This window comes from Cyprinus carpio, chromosome B9 (genome assembly GCF_018340385.1).
Source record: "Cyprinus carpio isolate SPL01 chromosome B9, ASM1834038v1, whole genome shotgun sequence".
NCBI lineage: Eukaryota > Metazoa > Chordata > Actinopteri > Cypriniformes > Cyprinidae > Cyprinus > Cyprinus carpio.
In genome coordinates this window covers 19,249,322-19,268,399 of record NC_056605.1, presented here as the reverse complement: position 1 = coordinate 19,268,399, position 19,078 = coordinate 19,249,322, and the positions used below count along the sequence as shown (strand labels likewise).

General features: G+C 39.1%; 1 protein-coding gene across 2 annotated transcripts; it reads left to right on the top strand.

Annotated features, from left to right (window-relative positions):
* The first annotated feature begins 201 nt into the window (after nt 1-201).
* On the top strand, nt 202-18,654 carry lats2 (large tumor suppressor kinase 2). Of its 2 annotated transcripts, none has more exons than XM_042731357.1 (9): nt 202-2,041; nt 4,985-5,201; nt 5,335-5,701; nt 11,155-11,287; nt 11,382-12,907; nt 13,063-13,645; nt 13,777-13,959; nt 14,064-14,170; nt 14,628-18,654. In XM_042731357.1, exons 3-9 carry the CDS (start codon nt 5,348-5,350, stop codon nt 15,156-15,158), a joined length of 3,417 nt encoding a protein of 1,138 aa, XP_042587291.1. In that variant the 5' UTR covers nt 202-2,041; nt 4,985-5,201; nt 5,335-5,347; the 3' UTR covers nt 15,159-18,654. The 2 variants fall into 2 exon arrangements, with proteins under 2 accessions (XP_042587291.1, XP_042587290.1); XM_042731356.1 differs by having other exon boundaries at nt 5,313-5,701.
* The last annotated feature ends 424 nt before the right edge of the window (nt 18,655-19,078 follow it).

Sequence of the window (19,078 nt, the reverse complement as noted above, 5' to 3'; positions counted from 1 at the left end):
TTTCAGATGAAGCGAATGTTCACAGGCATGTTGGGAAGGTGATAGACATGGTCAAGAGGAGATACTCTATGTTGACCGGACCGGTGGAGAGTCCCTTTACGGTCGTAGACCGCACTTCCAATGTGAGCACTTTTGATAAGATAGTGCAGGTTGCTTGTGCCTTGAATAACCTGTGTATTTCTGCTGCACCCCTGGAATGAGCGCTCATATTCGCCACACTTTTGCGACTTTTATTTGTACATTGGCTGAATGCACCTTTATTGTTTCCCTATTTTAGCGGAAGATTTTTCGTTAATAGAGGATCTTAACCTTTCTCAGAACATTTATGCCACCTAAGGACTAGTTTATACCAAACATAATCATCAGGCACAGTTCACAGGACAGTCTCCTCTCTAGTGTTTTCACATGAGGAACTCCTTTAGTTTCTAGGCTGACTTTGTTGATGCTTCAGTTTGATAGAGACATTCCATCCATAGTTTAACTTTAATTTAGTATTGTCGAGAGTGAAGCGTGTATGCTGAGAATTGAAAATATTCGATGCAGTAAAGAAAGCATCTCGGTTGTATTTTGACATTAGCTGCCCTTATGTTCCAGTGCCTTTGTCCTTGTGATGCCTATAGCATTTTTTTTTTTTGCTTCTGTATAGATATACAGTATATTTTTACATTAACCTAGCAGTATTTTGTTCTTTACTTCTGATGTTGCCTTGTCACTTTACCGTGTAATGTGTAAGTCTCACAGAATAACAGTTTAGTTATTTGCATTGCTGTGTGATCATCGTCGTGTTAAATCTACATTTAGTAATGTATAGCATGATATATTCACTCTGAATTTTGACCATTGCACATGTTTCAGCACTGTATCCCTCACTGTCACTTAACTGTGTGCATTTCATTTATCTGTGTTATTGTTTAGGAAAGCGAAGTTTATGTTGAATTTTCCATTTTCTTCATTCGTCCTATGTGAAAAATTCACCAACACGACTGTAATCTAATGTAGCACCCTGTTGTATAACATGTATGAAAATATCTCCATAAAATTTGAGTACTTGTAATCGAAATTGGTATTTTGTTACTTTTCAGCTTCTTAATTCTTAAAAATTTCTTCTTTGTTCCATAAAACAGAAGACCTTCTAACATTCTGTATTCCATCTAAAACTATTCTAAACAGCATTTTGCTGTTACTTTGTTAGTGACTTAATGTATTATTTAAGTATTTCATATTAATTTAATCCATGGAATTTTTATTTATACTTTTAAAAATTATTTTGTCACACCGCAGCAGCATTTAAAATAAAAGGGTACGCAAAAGGTATACAGTTTAACAATATTAGCACATCAAATATATGTGTTTATACATTTCAGCAGAAAATTCTGATGTGTATGTGTCATAAAGTTGATGATGCAGTTCCTGTTTTACGGTTATTCATCAGAACGTGTCAAATCTTGTGAGCAGAGTGTTTTGTCTCTGCCTTTTTGTTTGTTGTGGCTGGTTTAACTGTGTGATATTTCTGTGATTTCCTTTAGAACTTGAGACTAAAATGACGGATTGATCAAAGGATAAAATGCAACAACCTGATTAATGAGGAGCCCAGCGAAGTCTATTTTAAAATATTTTAAAATAACAATAATTAGCATCATGAGTTATAATAGCTATGCGCGCAACACAAGGCTAGTACACAATATCCGCCAGTATTGTCCCTGTCCTGTGATCATATCTGCTAGCTTGCATCAGATCAGAATCTCAGTGTTGTAAATGTAGGAAGCCCCGCCCAGGGTATGTGCAGTGCTGACGTGCATGGCCGCCTCACGTGACTCCTCTGGAATGTTAACAATGCAGTAAGTGTCCAACTTTGTACTGCATTCTAATTCTGCCGTGAGTGGCGAGAAAATGGAGGACAATCCCATGATTTTCACTGTATGCTTTATATGAGAGGACATCGAAAGACGAGCCCTGGGCAGCAAAACACCAAACAGATAATCTACAACTTTCCTGAAGTTTAAATCAGTTCCTTGGATTAAGGTACCACTAAAATCACATGGTGAGTCGCTCAAAGCTTTATAAACTTTTTTTTTTTTTTTTTTTTTTTTTAAACGCTGGGCGTTAGTAGTTTTTATGGATTTCTATATTCGGTTTACGCTCGCAAATCCTTCGTAAGTGTGGGAAGGAAGTTGTATTTGTCATTTAAAGCGAGGTAGGAGTGAGCGCATTCTCCCTGCGCTGGAATGCGGACTTGCTTCAGCGGATCTGTCCCTCTGCTCCTGTCCCGCAAAGCGCTGCAGCCTCGAGGCCCTGCGACTTTATTCAGCCTTAAAGTTACTTTGTGTCTTTAAAAGCATATTGAATATTTACTGTTTGTAAATCTGATGGGAATAATGTGAGATTATGTGCGTAAAAACTTTTTGGATATTCCGCTTTTTACAGCTGGTATGGAAGACTTATCGAAACTCTTTAGAGAAACCCACCGTAACAAATACCTGGGCTCTGACTGGTATAAACACCTGACTACATTACAGTTATGTTCAGAGCTCATGATATTTCGCGTCGGCTGAGGTGGTGATAAAATAGAGGTTTCCACGAGCCGCAGGTAATGTTGTACTTTCACTCGTGCCTAACAAACTATACTTCCCGTAGGTTTTTGTTTATTTATCTCGCGCTGGTTGATGTTTTAATAGCAATATTAAAATTATGTATTATAGCAGGACGATTACATTACACATTGACTGTTTTGAAACTGAATAATTCACTCCACCCACAAAATTATAGTTTTTTGTTTCCCTCGTAAGATGTGCGATGACATGTGGTGAGATCTGTATTCATACTTACATTTTTTGTTTTTGTCTGCTTTGTGTTGTCAAAAAAAAATAAAAAATAAAAATTGAAAAAAAAAACCTATATATTTGGCCTCTCTGTGGCAGTCGTTTAAAAAAGACCACTGTTGTTGCTTAATTTTATCATTTTATCATTAACATATATATATATATATATATATATATATATATATATATATATATATATATATATATATATATATATATATATATATATATATACATACATATATACATACACACATATTTGTATGTTATTGATAAAATTCAGCAGCAACAGTGGTCTTTTTTTAAACGACTGCCACAGAGAGGCCAAATTAATATCATGTCAGTGTGATTCTGTCAAGTTTTAATGATTTCATACTTTGTACTTTGCAAGGAAGACAATGACAAAACTCAATAATAGGAAAGCATACAATAAAAGTATTTTTGTATTGACGTGTACTGTGGTTATTTAAACAATATGCTCTCAGAATTTGTTTATATTTTGCTTATACAAGTATGTATATATGAAAATGTGGTTAAAGTGCAAGAACAACATTTTCAACAGTAAACTTACACGATTTATGGATCATGCTATAAAAATTAAATGGCTTCCAGTTCTCTAATCATTTGTTTTGAACAGGGGAACTGAAAAGGACAATCAGACCCCATCACTAGCTCTGAGTAATAATTAAGCAAAAGTGTGAAATTGTGATGATTTGACAAATATTATTCTCTAGTTAGAAATAAAGGTAGAAAAAAAAAAAACAGTAGAAAATGTTTGGAATCACTCATCCATTTCATATTGTGCTGATGGTGTTAATAGTAGCTGAAGTTGGATGCCACACTATTCAGTGTCTTGAAATGAAGGAAACATTTATAAAATGGCCTAGGCTATATATTCTTTAACTTTAATGAGGAACATTGCAGAAGAGCTGTGTCTATAAATGTTCATGCTGTTTGTTTGTGGGTTATTGCAGCAGTGTGTTTGTGGTCACCTGTGCAGTCTAACTGCAGATCTAGCATCATTAGAAGCTTGTTATTGAATATGAATCTATTAAATGTTTACTTTTCTCATTGTTGATCTCCGAAGTGTACTTGGATTAGTGTTTGAAAGCGGAGGTACAGTGTATTGCTGTTGTTACTTGGGGAATGGAAGACATGGAAAGTATTGTGTTGGAAGCCTGGACAGTAATGGCAATTATACTATATTTGTTCTTGACTGAGCAATGCATTTCCAGGATTGAGCAGCCACATTCCAGAAATATGTTTGTTCTGAAGGTCCTTTCTTCTTTGTTTTACCAGAAGACAAGAAACATAAAAATAAATGTTGTGAAACGCTTGGTATTTGAAGACCCCACGAATATAATGATGAGAGGCATTTTTCACTCCTGTTATGAATTTGAGGTATTTCCTTTAGAAACAGGAAGTTTGAGTGGGATATATTGAAGTCACAGTCATGAACCATGATCAGTAGTTTTATAGTCTGTTTCTCCAGAACAGAAAACTCAACATTTTTATTTTCAGCATTTCGGGGTTGGTAAGATTTTTTTATTTTATTTTATTTTATATTCTTAAAAGAAGTCTGTTATGCTCAAGAAAATACAGCTAAATAGCAATATTGTGAATTTAATCATTTGATTCAAAGCTGAATTTTTCAGCAACCATTATTCTAGTCTTCAGTGTCACATGATCCTTGTCATTTATTCAGAACACACATATACATATATATATATATATATATATATATATATATATATAATATACTGTATGTGTGTGTGTGTGTGTGTGTGTGTGTGTCTCTCTCTCTCTCTCTCTCTCTATATATATATATGTATATGTCAAGAATCCTTACTGAATGGTTTAAAAGTTTAAAAAAACAGCTTGCATTTGAAATAGAAATATTTTGTATAAATGCCTTTACTGACACATTTGTTTTGCTTTAACATCAGTTTAATGCATCCTTGCTGAATACAATAATTTATTGGTTAAAAAAACTGACCCCAAACTTTGCACAGAAGTAACAGCACAGATGTGTATGTGTTTAGTGATAAACCTGTCTGTTGACAGAGGTGCTAATGTCTGATCAGGCTCAGCCTGTCTGGCATTTGACATAGAGTAGTGATGCCTGGACCGCACCCTGACCCTTCTGTCTAACACTGTCTCCACAGACAAAGATGCATACTAGACTGGGATGGAACAAGTACGCAGACGTAACCCCTCACATGTCTTGGGAGGAGGGGGAGTGTGAGCCCTGAAAGGGGTGCTGGGATGTGAGTAGGCCAGCATCCAGCCAGAGCCAAAGAGGCAGCATCAACAAAGACGAGCGACAACAGGAATCCTTATCTTCCCTTGCATCTTTCCCATTGCAGCCTGTTATCTATTTAGGTCAGACTGAGCCTGTGTGTGTACAATTCTGTGTCTTACTGTATGATTGCACTGCCGTTGTGTGTTTTCTTGTGAGTGAGTAACTGGCTAAATCTTTCTGTGTTTTTCAAGTGTGAAGAATTTGTGTGTACAGGCCACGTTCACTCATGAGGCCTAAGACCTTCCCTGCCGCCCCATATGTGGGCAACACGCGCCAGCGCCTGCAGGAGATCAAGGAAGGACTGAAACAACCTGCAAAGCTGGTGAGCCAGGCGCTTCATGGAGGGAGCACTCGAGGCGAGGGGGGCAGAGGTGGGGACTCTAAGGGCAAAGACCAAGCTGGAAGGCAACAACAGCTCCGGCAGCCTCAGAAGTTCAACAACTATCAAAATGCCCTGCGAGAGATCCGCAAGTCTCTATTGCCTTTTGCTAATGAATCAGGCCCGGGATCCAGCTCAGGACATCCTGGTGAAGTCAATAGACAGATGCTACAGGATCTCGTCAATGCTGGTTGTGATCAGGTAAGCAATGTCTCTGTTGGATATACTGCATGTGTGTATGTATACGAATTTCAGATAGTAATCAAAAAAATACAATAAAACATTCATTTAAATTTATTTGTTTATATATATATATATATATATATATATATATATATATATTATATATATAAAATACACACACACACACCCATACATACATACAAAAATGCTATTGTATAAAACTTAAATATCAAATATTGAGCTTTGAACATTGTACAGTACACATCAAGTGCAGTGCATATCCCGTCTTTGCCAAGTCTGAGATCATTACATAATATTGAATGTAATGTTGAAATGGCAGTTTTCACAACTTATTTGGTTTTTTAGTTGTTTTCTTTGAGGAGCTCAGTGGAACATCTCCGCCCCAAAGGAAGTGGCAGAAGCCAAGTCAGCCCTTCCTTACCTTTCACTCAAAATACAAACATTTATACAGAATTGTGTTTCAGTTGTATTTGCTAATATTAGAGTTAGTTGATAATGGTCCAGTTAATATATAACTATATGCTAGAACATTATAATGTAGTATTTTGTAACTGATTGTTTTAATGTATCTGTGTTGCTGTGCAATAGTGGTTGTTGTGCAATCACTATTTAGTTAAATGTGTTACATGTGTTCTGGTCCTTGTATTGAAATCTAGTGGCTGAATATTAAAGGGATAGTTCACCCAAAAACTCTGTCATTTACTTACCCTCATGCCGTTCCAAACCTGTATGACTTTCCTTCTTTTGTGGAACACAAAAGAAGATAATTTGAAGAATGCTGATAATTGAACAGTTGTGGTAACCATTGACTAAGAAGTATGGACAATAAAAAAAAGAAAAAAACTGAGATATTTCATCTTTTATGTTCACAGAACAGTGTTGTTATTATTATACTAAAATTAAAACCTTAAACCTTAACCTTGACATTAAGCTGAAATAAAAATAAAAAAATAAAATAGTACTTATTAATGAAGTAGATTTAAAGTAGATAAATAGATAAGTAAAAAAATAGAGATATTAAGATATATAGAAATATTAAAAAAAACGAAATAATAAAAATGACAAGCACATATTCACTAAAACAGGAACTAAAATTAACAATTAAAAATTTTAATAAATACTGTAATAGTATATAAATAATATTAAACAACCTCCCACTGAAAAAAGAAAGGCATGCAGGTTTCGAACAGCATAATGTTCATTCATTTGTGTCAAACATGCAGGAGACCAAAGGTCCTATAGTTTGTTTCAGTCTCTCTAATGCAGACCCATTGTCAGATCATTAATGAATATCTGTTGGAGCTTTGCTACCAATGTTCAGATACAGCTCTGACAGCAACTCTGCGATTGCATTAGGCATGTGAAGAATGCTGTGCTCAAGCCCATGCACAACACCACCGAGAAATCCACCACGGCCCAGTGGAATTACGAGGCCTAGCTGAAGGGAGCCAAGCTGCCTTTATGACATGGCTAAATAGAGACTGGAATGGGGCTTTTTTAGGTCTCTGGAAGCTGAAACATGCTATCAGATGAAGTATAGTATGGAGTCAGACTTGATTTGGATCATGTTGTCTGGATACATTCCTGACTGGCTTATCTTTTGCTGTCGGTCCTGATGCTGGCTGATAATGATATGTATGAATGATCCTTTTATGTACTAGTATGAGTTTATGTAGTAACAATTTATTAATATTATCATTAGAGTAACATTTTTGGGTTACAGCCCTCCATTTGAGGACAGCTACTTTAAACATGATTTATTTCTTGCCCTAAAGAGGAAAAAAAGTATATATAAAAAAAAAAAAACATTTCACAGGCATATGTGAATTTCACAATCATAGGTTGATTTGTCTTTACCCTGCATTCATGGGACAGCATGTATGACAGCAGTACACACAGAGGAAGTGCTCAGTTAATTCGTAGATGGGTGGTAAAGTTTCCCCAGTAGAAATACAGTAAGCAGGGATGTCCCTTTTCTGGTCTTTTGAAATTTTTGTCTTTACGTGTGGGTTTTTTCAGTTGTTACAAAAACATGAAACATGAAAGTTGTGTTTTGTGGCTCAGTCTGTCTGACTTCATGTCTCCTCGTTTTCAGATTTAGCGTGGCCTAAAGTTCATTGAGTTTGAATCTTGTCACTGTGTCGTGCACCACGTGCACCTAGACCTCCCATAAGATCTGGGCATACATTTCGGCATGTTGTTATTATTAGTAGTAATTTAGTCATTATTGTGAAATGACTCAGTAGTGGTGTTTTTAGTTCATCGTCGTCTTCTGACTGGGGCCTGTGTTCCTCCCTGACCCCCTGTACATTCCAGGAAGGTAAATGGCCGCCTCTGGTCCTTCCCTGAGCGGCTTTAGTTTGGTCGCTATAGTTGGATTTCGCCTCACAAATTACACAGCAATGTGGCTGACGGTTACATAACCACCTCTGAAGGAGGAAATGTTTTAGTTAGGGAATGAAAGTGGGGGTGGGGGTGTAGGAAGAAGATGAGTATGACATGTGTTGTGGATTTGTGGTTTCGAGCCTAGGATATGAAAAGCTGTCTGCGTACATTATGCATGTGATGCTTGTGTACTTAAGGAATATACATGATATGATAAATGTCTAGTGCGGCATTGGCATATCGCATTTGCACATGGTCTAAATGTTTATATTAGCTTTCTTGCGCAACCCAATCTGTCCAGGATCTTGAACCACAACTGGTCAGTGCTGTGCATTTTTATGTTGAAAGTCAACCTGAAACACCATTCAACTTTTGTTATGTGAGTGGAACAGAATATTTAACAAGAACTAATGTAGGACAGGGCTCGATATTTTTTTTTTCTTCAGGAGTTGATTACATCACTAAAGGTGGGCAACATGTATCAGTGGTTGGTGGGGAAAGGGCTGAAAAGTAAGAGGTATTGGGGATGTCATCCAAAAAGAAGAGCAGAGCATGTTATTGTATATAAAAGATTACAAAGACATTTGTCGGTGCCGACATTCTTGTGGGCAGTGTGCTGACCTATAACGTGATTGCATTGTGGGCGTCCCGATTTGAACCCATGACATCGGCATTGCTAGTGCTATGCTGGGCTGTTTAAGCTGCTGTTTGAGATATTTTGCTACTTTATGGATGATGTTCTACCTCTCCATCCACTGATGATGATGCCCATCCGGTCCTTATCTCAGAGTCCTCCATATGGCTTTCATTACCATGTTCAGTGGTGGAAAGTTTTTCAGAATTTGGGTCAAAGTGGAAGCTCTTAAAAATGAATAGTGATGGAATATAGTTATGTCACTTTTATTCAAAAAGACTATATTACTTTTTAAAGTATGAGTTTGGGGAAAAAAGGAGAAAGAAATGTTTGTGTTTCTGTGTGGGTACTTGCCGACCGACGCCACAGTCAGAAATTGAATGTCTAGTGTAGCATTGAGGCTTGTGGTCATGACAAGGGTGTAAATACAAACAAGATATTTCGGGACCAACCAAATGAACGCTTAAGGCACATTGGAACAGAAAGATCTCAAAAATAAAGAGAAGAGGAAGAGGAGGGACAATTTAAAACAAGATTGAAGCATAGATTTACACATAGCTGGAATTCTTGCTTGCTGGCTCGTGGAATGTCCTGAACATCTGTCGCCATGACAGTGGAGGTCAGAGCTGAAACTCTGACCTGGGGCCAAACCAGACCCAGCCCTTCCCGAAACCAGACTGAAGTCCATGTTGGATTGTTGTGTGTGCGCATGTTTTAAAGAGGGAACGAGAGAGTGGCGCCTTTAAATCACCAAGGGGGACGAGAAGGCACACACCCTTGGAGCGGACAGTGATGGAATGCAACAGAAAGCCACGGCACTTCTGAGAGTAGCGATCACAGACAAACAGTGTGTGCTCTGAGTATTTCCTGCATGTCTTGTACAGTTCTGACTGTGTAAATAAGCATTTAGACAAACTGATGGCAATACACAGAGTAATCCAAACTACTCTGGGAATGTGTAGAATGCGTGTGGATGTGGCATTGTGAACTGAGTGTGCCCAAGGTTTATAGCTGCTTGTGTACAGCCATTGATTTTTACGCTGTCAATGCCATCTAAACAAAACTCTGGAATAGTCTTTATCACTCTAGCTTTGTCATAGTTACATAATATGAATCTACTTTGAATACATAGAAGACATGAACAGGAGTATGTGCAGAATTAGGCACCCCCCCCCCCCCCCCATGGCATTTTCCATGGCATGCTTGGTGCAGTATTATGTTTGACCACCAGTGGTGCTGTAAAATTTGGTTTGGGCAGAATGTCTTCTGAATGAGGTCATATGCCATTCAAGGGGATTTCCTCATATAGGTGTGGGTCTGCTCACAGAAGATTGTACATGTCTGAGTTTTAAATTGCGCTGTCACAAAATGTGACCAGGGAAAACTAAAGGTCTTTAGTTTCCTTACAGATAAACAGAGTTGTTGCATGGTGGGTAATCGTGTTGAGAAGACCTAAAAAAAATCAGTCTCTAAATAAATAATTACAATTTTTTTGAAAACTTTTTTAAAAACTTTTTAAAAAATAAATAAATAAAAGTTTCAAATTAAAATTAATGTTCCATAAGTGTTACCATCAAATCTATGAATCATTTCAAGGGTCTTACAGTGCGATGTGTGGTCAGATCTGCCCAGCTCTGGTCATAGTACACTTGTGGGCTGGCACAGGAAGGACCTTGTGTTAACTTGCAGAGGAAGCAGCTGCAGGGAATGTTGTTTTAACAATTATCTGCTGTGTTTGTATGTGCTATGGGTTGATTTATATTTACGTGCATGTTCATGTGGACATATGTGTTTATCTAAATAACTGAAGATCATTGAGGTCATTTTCCATAACCAGTACAAATTGTAAAACTGTATGATACCAATTTTGATTAAAATATTTGTCAAGCTACATACATTCCTTTTGCTCAAGAACATGCATTCCTTTTTTGCTCAAGAATGTTAACTAAATTAAACTAGAGCATTGCCTTTTAAGTGAAGGAAGTCTCGCTTTGCCTAAAATGTAAAAGAAAAAAAAAGTTAAAATTTGTATATAATTTTGGCTCTATTATAGTCTCTCCAGTCATGAATTTCTCTGCAAACTCAAGAAGAAAATCTGCTCTTGCTGGTTGTCCTACATCTGATGTGGGATATTTTGGGGAATTTAGTGACCGTCATGGCCTCAGCAGCTTTGCTTTGCTTCACATAGTGATTTAATTCAAACTGATCTCTGTGGTTATAACAAAGAGTGCCATGCATACAGGTAGCCTAGTTGTAATCTCGTCTTTAAAAGTACTAGTAGTACTGAATCTCAAGTAGCTTTTTAAAAACCTTATATAAGTGAATTTGTGCCTCATTTGTGCATAATGACAGGAAATGCATTGTGAAAACCAAAAAAAAATGAATGCATTGCTTATTTTCTGATAGTTCTTTGCTTGAATTTCTGAAACAGGAAATGGCAGTCCGTGCCCTAAAACAGACTGGCAGCCGTAACATTGAGGCAGCTTTGGAATACATAAGCAAAATGGGTTACCTGGACCCTCACAATGAACAGATTGTACGTGTCATCAAACAGACTTCCCCAGGTATGTGCAGACTATAAAAACATATCACTATATTCATTTTATGAATGATGCACTGCCTTTAAACTCAAAATGACCCTTTTTAAATTCACTACAGGAAAAACTGGCATGCCAAATTTAATGGACCACAGGGCGGCAATGGAGGGCACTGGGGATGGTGCAATGCCACCTTATCACCAAATGGGAGCACCACTGTATGAGGGAGCTGGTTATGGGGCTGAGGGTGAGATGGCTCGTGCATACATGGGTGGACCACCTGTCATGAACTACATGCCACCGCCTGCCAACACTTCACAGGGTCCTACAATGGGAAACCCAATGGGTCGTCCCGCAAGTATGGGTGCCTACTCCACAAGCATGGCTCCCCAAAATAACCCTGGGAACCCTATGTACACCCCTGGTCCAGCCCAGCAAAAAGGCTACCCTGGTGGGATAGAACAGGCCATGATGGGCTACAGTGTGCCTGGACCATCCATGCAAATCCAGCCTCAGCCCTCAGGAGGTCCTGGCACTCATTATGACTACAGGCCTCATATGATAGAAGCCTCCAACTACGGGGTAAAACGAAGTGCTTCTTTCCAGAATAAGATGACCCCGCTAACATCCGAAAACTATGTTAATATGCCAGGCAAAGGAGCAATGGGCCAAAACGCTGGTGGCTACCCTCCTAACTTATATCTTCCACCACATTCGCACCCACGCCAAGCCAGTCCCACCTCACACCAGGTTCACATGATGCAGCGCTCCCCTGGAGCTATGGGTGGTGAGTTTTCTGATGTTCCTCAAGGCCTCCTCACTCCTTCCAGGGCCAGTCTAAACCTCGACCTCTATGAGCATCACTGGCCAGGAGCCCAAGGTCCTGAGGGGACTCCTCCAGCCAGGCAGCCACAGGGGCCCTTTAGAGGGGAGGTACGTGTCCCCAGTAGGACCAATTCTTTCAACAACCACCAGAAGGTGACTGTAAGGCAGGCATTGCCTCCTGCAGCTAGTGTTGCTGGCAAGCAGGATGCATCTTTGGGTCCGCCAAACACAATAACTGCAGTGAGCTCTCCACCAATCCAGCCACCTGTTAAGAGTATACGGGTCATGAGGCCTGAGCCAAAGACAGCAGTGGGACCATGCCATCCAGGGTGGCTGAGTGCACAAGCCCAGGATTCACCAGAGTCTCATGGATACATGCCAGATGAGACTTTTACCTTGGAGCCCAATCAAGAACACCGCTGTCCGCCTCCACCCTATCCCAAAACACTGCTCCTGTCTGGATCTGGACCTGGAACTGAGCCTGTATCCCTGGAGACTGGAGCCATGGGTGGATTTCAAGATGTCAGTGCTACAAATAGAACAGTCCAGAGTGCCTCAGTAGGAAAGCAAGAAGAACCAGTCTCCAAAGACAAAGTGAAGACAGGCAAAGGCGAGAAGGCAGTGAAGGATAAGAAGCAGATTCAAACCTCACCTGTGCCTGTGCGAAAGAATGCCCGTGATGAAGAGAAGCGGGAGTCTCGCATTAAGAGTTATTCTCCCTTCGCCTTTAAGTTCTACATGGAGCAGCATGTGGAAAACGTGATGAAGACCTATCAGCAGAAGCTCAATCGCAGGATGCAGCTGGAGCAAGAGATGTCCAAGGTAACCAGTGCTAGAACTGTGCTAGATCAAAAAAAAAAAAACACAGATAGATGATTTGCATTCCAGACAATTGAGTGTTCTATATCGAGTCTAAATGTTATTGCATTATATTTATTAAATCAAGACACCCTTTTCTATCTCTTCCACTCCTCCAGGCTGGCCTTTCAGAGGCAGAGCAGGAACAGATGAGAAAGATGCTTTACCAGAAGGAATCCAATTACAACCGACTACGACGTGCTAAGATGGACAAATCTATGTTTGTCAAAATCAAGACACTTGGCATTGGGGCCTTTGGTGAGGTGTGTCTTACACGCAAAGTAGACACGGGGGCCCTGTATGCCATGAAGACTCTACGAAAGAAAGATGTTCTGAACCGAAACCAAGTTGCCCATGTGAAAGCAGAACGAGACATCTTGGCAGAGGCTGACAATGAGTGGGTAGTCAGGTTGTACTACTCATTTCAGGACAGAGACAGCCTGTACTTCGTCATGGATTACATTCCTGGAGGAGATATGATGAGCTTGCTGATCCGAATGGGGGTTTTTCCAGAGCCCTTAGCCAGGTTCTACGTGGCAGAACTAACGCTGGCCATCGAGAGTGTGCATAAAATGGGCTTCATCCACAGAGATATCAAGCCGGACAACATCCTAATTGACCTGGACGGACACATCAAGCTGACTGATTTTGGTCTGTGTACTGGGTTCCGTTGGACTCACAACTCAAAGTATTACCAAAAAGGTAAGGGACTTGAAGAAAAGGTGATACTCATAGCTTTTAGCTATTTGAAAGTGGCCTAAATACTGTTGCAGTGTTCACCAAATCAAATTAATTAGTTGTCTTTACTTTCTCTCTTTGCACTGCTTGAATAGGGAACCATATCCGGCAAGATAGTATGGAGCCGAGTGACTTTTGGGATGATGTGTCTAACTGCCGTTGTGGTGATCGGCTGATGACTTTGGAACAGCGGGCTACTCGACAACACCAGCGTTGCCTGGCACACTCTCTGGTGGGCACTCCTAACTACATTGCCCCTGAGGTGCTTTTGCGCAAAGGTACGGAGTGCACAAAGACAACCAGAAGTACAAGCTAGTCACTAGGAAGTGCCAGTGTTTATTGATCTCTTCTCCTGTTAAGTGTGATACTTTCTAATGTGCAGGATACACACAGCTGTGTGACTGGTGGAGCGTTGGAGTAATCCTGTTTGAGATGCTGGTTGGCCAGCCACCCTTCCTTGCTCCAACCCCAACAGAGACGCAGCTTAAGGTAAGAGCTCTGTTTGCATCTTATTAGGTCTCTTTGCTGACACGGTTAATGTAAACCAGTGTGTCCAGTCCTGCTCCTGGAGGGCCAATGTCCAGCAAAGTTTAGGTCTAACCTGCCCTAACACACTTGAACATTTCTAGTAATCCTGAAGACCCTGATTAGCCAGTTCATGTGTTTAATTAGGGTTGGAGCTGAACTCTGCAAGATAGTGGTTCTCCAGGAGAAGGAATGAACAACCCTGATGTAAACAGACTAGACGTGCTGTCTTTGGAGTTATAATTTTTCAGGTTTTATGGAATTGTGACAATAGGGAAGACGCACTGCTGACGTTGATGTCGTCACCTCCAAGGGTTACTTTTTTATAGAGCTGAAGTAAAGTAATGGTAAATTTTTACATGTTTGGAATATATGGAATTGTGAAAATTAACGAATAACGTTGTTGTCATCACCTCCACAGGTGATAAACTGGGAGAACACTCTGCAGGTGCCTCCACAAGTAAAACTGAGCCCAGAGGCAGTTGACATCATTGGTCAACTCTGCTGCTCAGCTGAAGAGCGTCTGGGAGGAAACGGGGCTGGAGAGATAAAGGCTCACCCATTCTTTGCCGAGATGGATTTCTCCAGCAATCTTCGTACACAACCTGCTCCATACAGACCGAAGATTGCCCACCCCATGGATACATCCAACTTTGACCCTGTGGAAGAGGAGGGGGGTCCAGGGGCCTGGAGTGACAGTGGAGACAGCACCCGCACTTGGGACACCCTCTGTTCTCCTCACGGCAAACACCCTGAGCATGCCTTCTATGAGTTCACCTTCCGAAGGTTTTTTGATGATAATGGCTGTCCGTTCCGTTATCCTAAGCCCCCCGAGGCAACGCAAGACCTGCCCAGCAGTAGTGGGGCTGGTGGCCTAAAGCCTGAGCTGGAGGAGGAAGAGGTTCATGAGGAGGAAGAGCAAGGGGAAGGGTGTGAGCCGGTTTATGTGTGAAAACGTTGGATCGGGTGTTCATGCTGCTCTGCCTTTACCCATAGAGGACCTCGCCAGTTAACACGCTGCATCTCCTACACTTCCTTTTAACCCTAATTTTTCTTCAGGGTGTTTATGTACAGGTTAAATGCATGGAAGAACATCAGAAATGGAGTGCAGAGAGTTCCATGTGAAATGTGTTTATTCCCCCAAAAGCATTATGCTGTATCCTTTGCCTGTTCAAAAATGACTCTCTGACCTGGGACCAAGGAAATACACGCAGCTTAGTTCATGGGGACGTTGGTGTGACTGATAAAGTTGGCTACTCTCCTATGAGAGCACAAAAACAGATGTGTGTAGCTGCTGCTCTGTGGTTTGTCAGTCAAACCACTCTACTCTTATGGTTAGTGTGGTCTGCGTCGACTGTGCCCCATTCCTTTATTCCACTGGGGGAAAATATCCCAGTCTTACATCATATTTTAACACTTCCTTCACCTCTCTCAGCCTGGTGATGCTAACACAGCCATTCCAAACACCAGAGGTCATGGTGAGGGATCAGAAGAGAGCTGGGCTTGGGATGGTGGCTCTATGGTCAGGTTGCGATAAGGACATATGCCAAGAGCAGAGAGAAACGTCACAATTCTCCTCCATAGTGCAATCCCACAAAAAATATAAATGCATATACATGCAACATGCTGTCAGTCACAATTGTGGAGGTTTTTTTATTATTATTATTTTTAATAAATACTAAACTGACTTTTATAGTAAAATTCAGAAACATTTTCTGAAGTATGGAAGCCAGATTTGCAGATGTCCTACCGTATGCTCCGATTCATTTTCACTTCATTTCTCTAAAACAAAAAATGTTTTAGAAGAGTTTGTGGCGCCACCAAGTGGTTCAAAGTGACACTGTAAACGGTCATGCGGATTCTTTTAAAGATTTAACTTCTACATTATGAACTGACAGTATTAGGTCACTTCTTCATGCAAAGTCTGTCCAAAATATCATGCAGTATTTTGCAGTTAAAACACTAATCGCAGCCTTTTTGTAAATAAACAGTTATACATGTTTCTTATCAAGTCAAACGGTGCTCTCAAGATGACACAATATTGAGACAAAATATTTTACGTACAGTCAGCACTTCAAGAACATGGCATCTTAAAACTCCCATTATTGTTAAAGGTTTTATATTAACATAATTTAAATGTTAAACAACCCATTACTTTAGAGATAAATTCATAAGTAATGCGTGGTAATAATGTCACAAAAAAAATCACAATTTGGAAAATTAAGACTCGTATAAGAGAAAATTAAAAAGGTCTGAACATACGTTTTCTTTGCTTGTCAGAAATATGCATGGTAACATTCGTTATTCAAATGAAATGCCACAAAAAACATTGCGATATTGACATTTTTATTTTGCGTTGTGTGTTAGTTTAGTTGCCGGAGTATTGTTTTAATCATTTGATAACAAACAGTTATCTTACCTGGCTTGATTTCTTTTGTTTAAAGGCTTACTAAACCTGTTCCCAATAGTTGCTTTACATTCATCTGCTGCTTTAAGTGTATCTAAGATGTGCATCACACATTGTTTTTAGAGGTGTGCTGCAGACATGCAACTGGCCATCCAGAACAAATCTGCAACATAACAGTTTTCAACTTTACACAATTACAAGAGCTGGGTCTCCAGCTATTTCCTTTTCTTGTAATGCAGACTTCATATGCTTTTCATTGTATAACTCTGCTTTATCTTCTTCCTGTTTCCCAGAATTCTATTGCATTTAGTTTCATAAGAAGATCTTAAAAAGTCAGACGGGTGGTTTTTGTTGTGTGTTCATGCTCATCCAGATCCACTGGAAATGATCTTGTCTGTCCCCATCAGTGAACTTTGAAACAGAATCATTACAACAAGTGCAAGTTTTGTCATCGAGGCTGCTGCTGCACCATTTCAAAGTGATCACACAGCACAGTATTATAACAAGACAGTATATAACTGAAATGTAAAGAATACTCGGAGGCAGAAAACTTTAAGAAATGGTGAAAAAGTGGCAAAAGAAAAGACAAATGTATCTGATGGTATGGCTATGTGCAATACAGAAAATACATTATATAGTTTTCTAAATACAACAAATAGCCTTTATAACTTTAAAACTGAATTACGCTATCTTAAAGTATATATTATATTGATTTATATATATTTCAGTATAGTTTCATGACCCAGTGCTGCTTATTGTTATTAATATTACACTATAAAGTATCATTATCATCATACTTTCATTTATACTTTCTCTCTCTTTTTGCATAAAGTGTGGTTTTGATTGTCAGTGTGATTGATCTGGTGTAAGACGAACTGTGTGCCTTCTAATGAATGTGTGGGTGTGTGTACCATGTGCTGATCAGTATTTCAGGAGAAGTTGGAAAAGGCCTTCGCTTCTTGCTCTCAGGCCGGTCCTGAGTGGAAGAGAGAGGGTGTTTTTGGTGGGATAGCTTGAGAAAGACAAAAAAAGAAACAAGAATGGATGATTGTCACTGGGACTCTGAAGGAGATGTATATGGATGTCATAGCAGGATGAATAAGGAAACACATTGTATGCATTTGATCAGTGATAAGGATTGTTTTGAATTTCTGCGTGAAGTCCATTTAATATTGTCTTTCTGAGATCTAATCATTTGTGGTGACAATGTCACTGCACAAAATGTTCTCTGTATTAGTTATTATCTCTCAAGCTGACTGACAATCATGTGTTTACATGCTTGCAGTCAATATTGTTAAAAAACCTGTACGACCGCTGACTGAAAGTGCTTTAAAAAAAAAAAAATCATATTTGTTTTGTATATTGTATCAGTACAATCACTCCTAAAAGTTAAGTGAAACCTTAACAAACATATTGTAATGTAAACGTATGTACCAAGTCAAACTGGTATCATGCCTTTGGTCCAATCAAACAAGTTGATTGTGCTCCATGGAGTGTGAACGCAAGTATGGCAGATGTTTTGCTACCCCATATTCGTCAGAATGGACCACTCAGTGAAAAAGCATGAGCTTTCTATGAATCTCTCAGAGAGTCAGGTTTAGGGTTTGAATGTAATGCGTGTGATGTGCTTAGGATGGATTCTGTGTTTTACTTTTGAAAATGTTGACTGACAATCTTTGACTGTATTTAGAGTTGTGTGATGATGGGACTTTTTCTCCAATGTATGTTTTTGTATTTTAATGGATGAATGGGTTGGGACTTTTTGACGTTTGTAATCTTTTAACTGTATTATATAATACTGTTACTATTGAACATATATTTATACAGATATACATATTTTTTGTATCCCTTTATTCTTATTTTTCTCTTTTCTGAGCTAACTTTTGAACCCCCTTGTCTACAGTATTACAGACAGTATGCATTTGGATTTATATCTCATTTTTTACATGTATGTATGAATTGAGAATGTTTAAGAAATGCTTTTGCTGTCCTCATTTGTAAATGTATATGTCTAAATTAAATTAAACAAATCATCCCCTTGTTTTGAGTGTTGGGTGTATGTGTGTGTGGCTGTAGAGGTGTCTGGGCCACACCCTAGATATTTTTAGCTGATATAACACATCGGAGCACGAATGTCTTTCTTATTAACCCATTTATTTCCAGCAATAACTTAACCAAAATTTACTTTTTTATTAACTTTTAAGTTCGAAGGCAGTCAACTTACAGTCATGATTACATAAAGGATGAACATTTTTACATGTCTGATTTAAAGTCTTGATGAGGTCTATATCAAAAGCGTCAAAATACAGATACTACTTTGTGCATATAACAATTAAAATGGTCTATTATTAAGATTGTGATAATGAGTTATATCAGAGAGAACAATGATTACAATAATGTGAATACCACTGTTGTCACCCTTAGTATGAAAACAGATTAGCTGTGATAAGTATTAGAATCCTTTT

Excerpts from the sequence above, each read along its gene's own strand:
- lats2 (XM_042731357.1), top strand. The coding sequence starts at position 5,348 with ATGAGGCCTAAGACCTTCCCTGCCGCCCCATATGTGGGCAACACGCGC. Across the intron at positions 13,960-14,063 it reads TGAGGTGCTTTTGCGCAAAG|GATACACACAGCTGTGTGAC; the intron begins GTACGGAGTGCA and ends TCTAATGTGCAG. Across the intron at positions 14,171-14,627 it reads CAACAGAGACGCAGCTTAAG|GTGATAAACTGGGAGAACAC; the intron begins GTAAGAGCTCTG and ends TCACCTCCACAG.